The 9,615-nt window shown below is 43.2% G+C and overlaps 1 protein-coding gene across 1 annotated transcript; it reads right to left on the bottom strand.

The window, feature by feature from the left end:
- Positions 1–4,638: 4,638 nt before the first annotated feature.
- LOC147615749 (linoleate 9S-lipoxygenase-like) lies at positions 4,639–9,300 on the bottom strand. Its single transcript, XM_086778332.1, has 9 exons — positions 9,118–9,300; positions 8,645–8,922; positions 8,291–8,531; positions 7,266–7,565; positions 7,055–7,140; positions 6,558–6,665; positions 6,163–6,464; positions 5,780–6,043; positions 4,639–5,552 (listed from the first exon to the last, which is right to left on the bottom strand). Exons 1-9 carry the CDS (start codon positions 9,242–9,244, stop codon positions 4,796–4,798), a joined length of 2,463 nt encoding a protein of 820 aa, XP_086634458.1. The 5' UTR covers positions 9,245–9,300; the 3' UTR covers positions 4,639–4,795.
- Positions 9,301–9,615: the final 315 nt, after the last annotated feature.

Genomic DNA, 9,615 nt, shown 5'->3' with positions numbered 1-9,615 from the left:
AATTCTGATTACCTGTTCAGCCACCACCTTGGCCATGTCCATGACCTCTACCTCATCCTCTACCTGCAATTGTGTAGAAGGCCTGCTGCTCTGAAGTGTTTTTGTTGTGTGAGTTAACCTTCACCCAAGTTCTTCTCTTCAATGATTAGCACTGACACCAAATCTGTGAAGTTGGAAATGTTCTCCCGAGTTTGAATAGACGTCTTGATGAATGCCTTGTATTGTGGCCCAAGACCACATAAACACACTTCCACCTTATCATCATCATCAATAGAAACACCAATTGATGCAAGGGATTCCACAATTCCCTTGATCTTCAAGGCATAATCATTCACAGACATATTCTTCTTCTCTATAGTATGAAGCTCATTCTTCAACTGCATCTTTCGTGCCTTGGTGTTAGTTTCATATAGCTTCACCAAGGTGTCCCATGCTTCCTTAGGTGACTTGGCATCCTTTATATGCCCAATCATGGTGTCCTATATACTAATAGAAAGCCAATACATGACTTTCCTTGCTCTTTGATTCCAATCCTTGAACTCTTTTATATCTACAGCAGTTGGGTTAATCTCCGGTATCTCTAGTGCCTCGTCATATTCACCTTCAATGTAGTCCCAATAAAATTTTTCCATCAGGAAATTAGTCAATCTAAACCTCCAAGCATGGAAGTTGTTCTTGTCAAGCTTCTCTGCAACAATCTAGTTTATTCCATCATTTAATATCTTGTCTGTAACACAAATTTACCAAAAACAACACTCTTAATTGACCTGCACAAACTATTGTATTCTCTGCAACGGTACTACATTGCACCCAAACTCTCATAACCAGTGACCTCAATTTGCATACATACACCCAATGGCAACTTTGAGACCTCTTTGCAGTACACACAGTGTCTACACAACCAATCACCCTTCCTGCAGTTCCAAAAATAGAGTTCTACAGAGAATCAAAATTTACTCGCACAGTGTCCGTGAACGTTTATAAACTGAAAAACGGAGGTCCATACGTGCCCGAAACACATTTTCAGGCCAAAAATTGACGTCCGTTGCCCTTTAGCTCTCCTCCCTCGAAGAAATCTCCTCAATCAGAGCTCGTTTTCCAGTGCCTCCCGAAGACCTCTCGACAAGGGTGTAGTAGCCAATACAAAGGGGGGAAGAGTCGATGAAGCTCTTACCCTTGTACCTCTTTCTGTTCTTCTCTTGCTTGCTGCTTAGCCCTTAGCATGAACGAGACTCTAATACCATGAAAAGATACAGGGGACAAGAGATCTTGATCTCTTGTAATCACACACACACTCACACAAACCCTAGAAGAGAACACACAAGGTGAGAAGATGAAAATTATTATTCTTCTTCAAATAACAAAAGAGGTCTACAAAGAAGATAAAGTTACTAACACACATAATAGAGTATATATAAGCAGTCCATAATGTGGACACGCTAAGAGGAATGGTGGGTAGATATAGACTAGTCGGTGTAGCCCAGTTGTAGAATCTCTGGCAAAGATATGTCGATGCCATCTACCAAACCCGCCAGTGATGTAAATGTCGAATGGTCATGCAGGTGCCTCATGAGTGTCAACTCATGTTGAGATTGACATCTCAACAGTTCTTCATTGCCTTCTAGCCATCACTAAAGGATTAGTATGGAAAATTTGTAGAGAAGCTTTTATGCCAGGCAACTTGGATAAGGATCTAAAGGAGGGGCTAGTGAAACTCATCCCTAAACAAGCTAGTTTTGATAGATTTAACTATTGGAGACCCATTACATTGTTGACTATTATATACAAAATTATGGCCAAAATCATTGCCATCACGATCACCCTTGCTTTGCAAGAAGTCATTTCTAAGAATCAACATGATTTTATCAAAGGAAGGACTGACAACATTTATGATGCCACTTTGGGGAGAGATCTAGCTCTAATAACAAAGCAGAAATGCATCCTTTTACAACTTGATTTGGAGAAGGTTTATGATAGGATACACTAGTCATTTGTGGCTAGAGTAATGGAAAAACTAGCATTTGGAGTCACAATGGCTACTTGCATATACACCCTTACCTTGGAAGGAAACTCTAAGCTGTTGTTGAATGGGAGGATAGTAGGGGGATTTAAAGTGAACATATTAGTTAAACAGGGTTTTCCCCTTTCTCCTCTATTATTTGCTATTCCCTCTCATCCCTTGATTGTGTCTTTAGAACATGTATCCGCTAAAGGGAGGGTAACTAGTTTAAAGCTGAGTAACGGGGAACAATTGGTTATTCAATGCTTTGTAGATGACTCTTTACTCTTTTTGAGAGTTGATAATGATAATGTCAGATTAGCTATGAGCATTGTCCAGGAGTTTGCTGATGCATCTAGATCCAAAAGTAATATACATAAATCCAAAATAATACGCCTTTCAGAGGATAATGATTTTGATCTGGAAAGATGGGATGTGAGGTCATTAAGAGGGGAAAATTTGTTAGACATCTAGGGGTCCCCTTTGGGGTTGAGCTGACCAACAAGAAATTAAATGACTGGGCCTTGGACAGATTTTATTTGAAACATAATAAATGGGAAGGCATCAGGGTCCCCTTCCATGATAGGGTGGCTATATACAACACAGTGCTCAATGCATACATTATGTTTTTATGCCTAGTGTTGGATTTTGGGAAAGGTCATTGGCAAAGAATTGTAAGGCCTATAAGAGACTTTGTATGGAGAAATGGTTGTTCCAACAAAAAGGCATTAGCATGGCTTGCTTGGGACAGACTAGGTCTGCCTATATGTGAAGGATGCATTGGTATTCTTCATCTTCCCTCTCACATGGTTGCAAGGATGGCACTTCTCCTTCCTCCCAGGTGTCTCCAGCAGAAGGGAATTTGGACCAGGATACTAAAAGAGTTAGTGGATAGTTCAAATATCTATTTTGAGGGGAGTTGGCAAGGCTTAGGATTGAAGGATAAAATTTTCTCTCATGCCCCTCTTAATATTATAGGATCTCGTTCTTGCAGAATGCTTTGCAGCAAATGGAAAGAGGTTTTGGAACTAATGGTTTGGGATGGGTGTGGTAGGGCTTCAGGAAATTCTTTGTTATGCCTAGGGATTTGGTGGACTCATAAGTTCAATCCTCCTTTAGCCTTGCAAGATCCTAGAATAGCCAAAAACTTGAACAATAAAGGAATTAGGAGGTTCTCTGACTATTCGGATGGGGCTTCAGTAAGGTGGAAGGAGCTTGAGCAGCTGGAAGTGGAACTTGGACTGTCTTACAGGGAAGGGCAACTTGTTAGACATGCATTGGAGGAGGTATAGAAGTGATGGACCTCCACATCTGTGGATGTCTTCCTAGATAAAGAATTGGGTTTGGTTCAATGGGTCTAAATTGGATAGAGGATCAACTAAGGACCTCTACAAGGCATTGAGAAAGAGTGAGGATAATGTAATCTATTGCAATAAAATTTGGAGAGTAAGCTAGAGTTCTGGTAGTTGGAGAAAGCAATGGAAGACAATAGAGACTGAAATTCCTACAAAATCTCAAGTCTTTCTATAAAGAGTCTTCACAAGTGGTTGTTGTCCTAGATGCAAAACTGCTTTGGAGGATGTAAAGCATGCTTTTTGGGACTGCCCTACCATTAGGAGTACTTGGACAAAGATTGGAAAATGGGTTCATAGCAACACAGGGGTACAATATCATTGGGAGGACTACCTATTAGGAAGATGGACATGTTGATCTGATTTTAAACATAATCAGATTTTGTTGTTTGTGAAAGATTCTCGTCTAAGAAATTTTATGTAGTATCACGTGCATTCAAGGGGTATTTTAAAAACCACTTACACTTACATACTTTTTATGAATAAAATGACTCATTTTTCTTCATAAACTTACAATTTTTTAAAAAAATTAACTTAAAAAAACCCTCCTATAAATGTAATTCTGTAACTTTTTTGAATTAATATACCCCTCCTGATGAACTCACGTGTGCTACAAGTACATATTTTTAGTGAACCCCTCAAGGGGAGATTTGGAAGTCCAAGAACTGTATTGTATTTCAAAAGGCTTGTGACATAAGAATTGATGTAACAAGGTTAATGCATAAGCGTATGTGTATGTGGTAGTCCATATGTTTGGTTAACAAATTAAATAAGGAGGAGTTGATACAGATGATTCAGGCCTTGCATAGATAGTTATCACTTGACCCTTACTTTTGGGAGAGACCTTCACTCATACTGGGCCTTGCCTAACGGATTGGTTTATCTGTTTTCAGGGTCCCTCAAAGCTGAAGCTGAAGTCTAAACCAGCCAAGTTTGGACCAAAGACCAAGAGATGTTACAAGAAAATGAAGCAGATAGACGACACATTTGTTGCTTTTATTGAAAGCAAAGACCTACAATCAAATTTTGGTCCATGAAAGGGGATGTTGTGGAAAAACAGTCACCCCCAGAGGATGTACCAATGAAGCTATGGTTGAAGTCTGCATTCAGCTTGGATATCAGATATATTGGTAAAAGTCTTCTTTTGTATTTGAGGATGATAGATGGGATTTGATCTACAGTCTCCTAAATAGGGCTTGAATGATGAATAAACTGATGTAATGACGACAGGTTGTAAAGCTTTTTGATAAATACATACATATATATATATATTATCCCCAAAAAAAATTGTATCCTTTGTAAATCACATAAATGTTACACTTTTTTACTCGTAATAAATATTATGGGTGTAACGAATAAAAACCATATCTATAAATTTGATAGCAAAAAAGAAACGCGGGGACCAAATGTTCCATAAGATCTTTAATCCAAAGGAGTTCAGAACCTAAATAGAGACGCTATTTGGGACACCACGAAAGGTGAGGCCGCCACCGGCGGAAGCTGGTGCCAGCAAGGTGTAGGGAAGGCGCGCTGGCCCGGAGCGGTGGTGGAGGGTGGAGACCGCGTTGCGGGCTTTGATGGTGGCCTCCACATTGGCAAGATTGCGGCGAAAAGTCTCTAATGCTGCCAATGCACGCGCATCTGATGTCCATTGCGAGTCTGTGCGCTCACCCAGGTACACCTCCTCGCTCATGTGCTGAGCCAGAATCTCCAGTACGGCCATGGCAAAGGTGGTTGCGCCTTGTGTGGGCAACATCTCCAAAAAGAATTTCTCCGGGTTGCCCAGCATCTCCACATAGTCGGGCGTCCCTTTCTCTGGAATGAGGTGCCTGGCCATGCAGGGGCTGTTAGGCATGTAACCCCCATAGGCATACTGTCCAAAGTTCACGGCAGCGTGATGGGCAGAGGCCACCCAGATCAACGTCGCCACCACCTCCACCAACTCTTCCACCTTCTTCATGGTCGCCCACCACTCCGCCCCTGTATGGTCCCCGTGCCCTACGTTTTGTACCTCTTCCCACCAGCTCTGCACCTCCACATCCTCCTGCAACGCCTTGTCGTCCTTGTAGTAGAGAGTAACATAATCATGTACCCACTGCCAGATTGCCGCCCACAGATCAAGCCCATCAGCTGCGTATGGATAGTCCTCGATAACCAACCTAACCCCATTCTTTGCACTCGGGTCCTCTACAGCCATGCCCCTGCACAGCAACCTTTTTGTAATCAACATGAATGAAATAGATTATCTGCTCTAATTATAAGCATGCTTGTCCCGATCGTGTAGCCAAGTAATTGGTAAAGGGTCGTAGTCTCAAATTCAAGGTCCTGGGTTCGACCCCTTTGTGGCTGCAACGCACCACGTACCATGTAATAGATCAAGCTCTTGCATGGGGACTACCAAGGAGGCAAAGGAGATCAATAGATTTACCTTTTGAGTAGGTCTTTGGGTAGAGCCTGCTCGTCGAATCTCCAAGTTTTGTAGACTGCTGATGATATCTCCATGCAGTACTTTCCGGGAGTATAATGGCCCTCTATTTTGCCCCCAGCATTGATCAAGGATGTCCTTGCCAAAGCGTTGATGTGCATGGTATCTTTGAAGTGGGGCAATAACAGCGAATGGAGAGGATGCATTGTGCTCAGATGTCTCCTTGCAGCAATTATGAAGGGCTCCACACAAGCATGTGTTTGTAACCTATACAAAATCCACAGTTTACTATCAAGATCCCGTCTTCTTCTCTTAAATCCTACTTACTGTAGGCATATAACTTGGTTGGCATATAACTTGGTTGGCATATAACTTGGTTTTCATACCAGTGGCTAACAAGTTGGTGATATCCAGTGTCAATGACTGCTACATGAGTTTTGGCTAGGCACCACATCCAGTCAGGATACCCAATAGTGTTAGAAGTAAACACTCTGCTGATAGCTTTCTTGCCCTTTTCCTTGGGGGGTAGCGTGAGCTCAATGACGATGGGTACAAGCACACCAGCCCTTGTCAAGTATAAAATCGTTCTAGAGGCATACGCTTTGCTATCCAACTCATTAATTTTATTGATGAACGGCATCATTGAATCATGATAATCCAAAATATAGAGCAGCTTCTCTTTCTTCGCCTGCATAGATCACCCACCCACTATCAATTACTACTTAGTGCTACTGAGCATTACCCTTTTTCTCTACATTATTGAGCATTTGAAAATTATTACCTCTTCCACAGAGAATCCTTCTAGTAAGGGCTCGAGATCATGGGCAGTTATGGAGGACATTGGCTGCCCATAAATCCCTGGGTCTAAGGTGCTCATGGGAGGAAAAACCTAGCCAAAACATCCATACACAGTGTAAAGCAACAGCAGATTATCAATTGCATTGACTCTTGTAAAAATATTAAGAGTTAATCCTATCACCACGGAACTCTCAAAGAAGAAGCTGCACAATTTTATCACAGAAGAAGCGCAATTTTATCACAGAATACTACCCAGGCATCCGAAAGAAGAAGCACACTCATATTACAAAACTCTGAAATGATTGCAACCGTTCTTGCCCTTATACGGTTCTTTTCATCAGCCTGTGTATTATGGGATTTATCATGCCACTGTCCACATGTCGTCAACGCTCCACACAGTGGAGCAACCTCTCATTCCAAGCTACACTTGCGTCAAGCACGCGTGCAATCGCTTCTCAATATTTAGGTCAAGCAATCTACCTTGAGAAGCTGGATGACCAGAGGATTGATTCCTGCAAGACGTTGCCGTCCGAACTCCCGATCGGATTTCCAGGCTTCCTTGTTTGCTGCCAATTATTGAAGCACATCATCAGAATGAATCTCTGACGTGACAATGTAGATCTCTATGCGCGTTAGTCCTGATTTCGGAAGAAATGAAGAGACGTGAGGTGAGGTGAAGTCTGTTTCTTACCTTTTACAACACCGGGTGGTGGGAATTGCAAGGGTGTTCCGTCAGTAGGTTTCGTTACGATCGAGGTCGACTCACTGACATAAAAAGTTTTCAGATCTCCCACATACAAGTCGTCAATTTGCTCGAGAGCCGCAAAAGGCCGATCGTCGAGTACAAGGCTCTCCAGGGTTGAAATTACGTTGTGACCGAAGCTTCGCACTCCGGCGGCCAGGAAGAGCTCCTTCTTCAAAGCGCTAAACCTATCATCTCGGGGAACGTATGAATTGTCGAAGCGTGTCTCCGGTTGCTCCGAGGCAGGATCTGGTTCATCAGAAACCAACGATTATTATCTGCTATCCTCTTCGGTGATCCGGCAATGTAGGCGAGTTGGTAAGGGGTCACACTGTCAGGTGGCTTATGTTAAATTTCTGGATGCCACGATACGTGGCACCCCGTGGGCCCCACCACAGGCGGTCACCGCCTCGGTCTAGACCCTGATGCCAAAGAGTTATCGACATATGTCCATGCATAGACACACGTTCGTGTATTTGTTGAGATTCAAACCCAGGTCTCTACAAAGGAAGGCGAAGTTGGTAAGGGGTCACACTGTCAGGTGGCTTTTGTTAAATTTCAGCGTGCCACGTATCGCACCCCGCAGCCCCAGCACGAGCGGTCACCGGCTAGGTGATAGTCACCTAGTCGGTGACCACCTCGATCTAGACCCTAGTACAAAAAAGTTATAGACACATGTCCGTGCATTTGCTGGGATTCTAACTTAGGTCTTACCAAAGGAGGCAAAACATCTATCCACTGCACGGACGCGCACACTCATAATATGCACACATCTCCATAACATCTTATCGACACATGTCAGGACATGGGCCCGTCACCGGCCATTGACCGGGTAACCGGGCCCGCAGGGTGTGATATGTAGCACCCCTAAATTCAACGTAAGCCGTGTCAGGTGCGCTACATGTAAAATCACCAAAACAACAAAAGGGAATGCCTTCGCACAAACATTAGAAATCAGATCTACAGCTCCTTACCCTTTTTGGTATGGTTCCGGCCTGTTCTACATCTACGAGGATACGGATACTCGCATGAGCCCCCTAACACAGGTCTTGTAAGCTTCTCATCTTTATCAGGATTACTTATATCGTTGTACGTGTCATAGTCATAGATGCGCTCCCCATACATCCTCTCGCCTGTGCCGTCGCCTCTGATGGACACAAGGTCATCGTGACGAAGCTTGAGTAATGCCGGAGGTGTCTCATTTGGAATATATGGCTGCACATGATGGTAGTATATTGTTAACATAAGGCTGCACGTGATGATCATGATGGTAGTATTGAGATTGACTTTGAAATTTTGAACAGCTGAAACCCCTACCATGCACTGACCTGGTTCGAAAAGAAGACGCGAGGTCGCCCGAAGTAGAGGTTGGAGTGGTTGATCCAAGAATGACAAGGGAAGTAGAGCTGGGTGCTGTCAGGAATGTCCAGGGTGATGGACTTGAGGTAAAATTCATTAGAATAGTCGCTTTCTAACAGTATGGCACCAGGTATCCCGAAGTCCTTGTCCACAGAGAAGGAGATGGTGACGAGAGAGTCTGAGTCGTCACTTACTCCGCCCCATAGCTTCAAGTCGGATTGAGGGCTGACTTTGGGTCCTTGAGTCACTGCAATGAACAACATGCAGACATGATCACACACTCCAAGCAAGATGAGTGTGCGCGCGCGTGTGTGTGTGTGTGTGTGTGAGAGAGAGAGAGAGAGAGAGAGAGAGAGAGAGAGAGATCCAGATCGAGATCGAGATCGAGAGAGAGAGAGAGATCTCAGTAGCTGCAGTATGTGGGTGCGTATGAGTGACTAGCCTGGGTCGATCTCTAGGCTTACAAGACGCAATTTCACTCTGTTTTCACGCATCTCACTGACAACATCGAAGCCGAGATCCAAGGAGCCCTCGCTCAGGATCCTCACAGTGGACTTGATCTCCTTCATGTTGAGTGTTAGGAGCTGATCAGAAGGCGTTGTGAAGCCCTTCGAAAGAAGCGAAATGGTGCGTGCATCAAGTTTTCCAGCTAGGTTGGTTGGTGGATGTAGTCAACGTGAGGCTCATAAAGCCTTACAATATGCCACTAAAAATAAACGTGTGGTTGAATTATTCAAAGCGCGAACAAAGTTTTATAAAGCACCGTTCAGTAGAGCTTTTTTTTCGGTGTTGCATATTCAGGTTTTTTTCGGTGTTGCATTAGTTAGCTGTATTTAATAAAGGCTTAAAGGCAAACTACAAATTCACCAAACAATTACTGAAAACAAGAAATATTTGACAAATACAATAATGGAAAAGTCTTGAAATATTATATTATATT

The sequence above is a fragment of the Cibotium barometz genome, chromosome 39 (genome assembly GCF_041138505.1).
Source record: "Cibotium barometz isolate CiBa-2024 chromosome 39, ASM4113850v1, whole genome shotgun sequence".
Taxonomy (NCBI): domain Eukaryota; kingdom Viridiplantae; phylum Streptophyta; class Polypodiopsida; order Cyatheales; family Cibotiaceae; genus Cibotium; species Cibotium barometz.
This window is presented reverse-complemented; position numbering and strand designations above follow the sequence as displayed.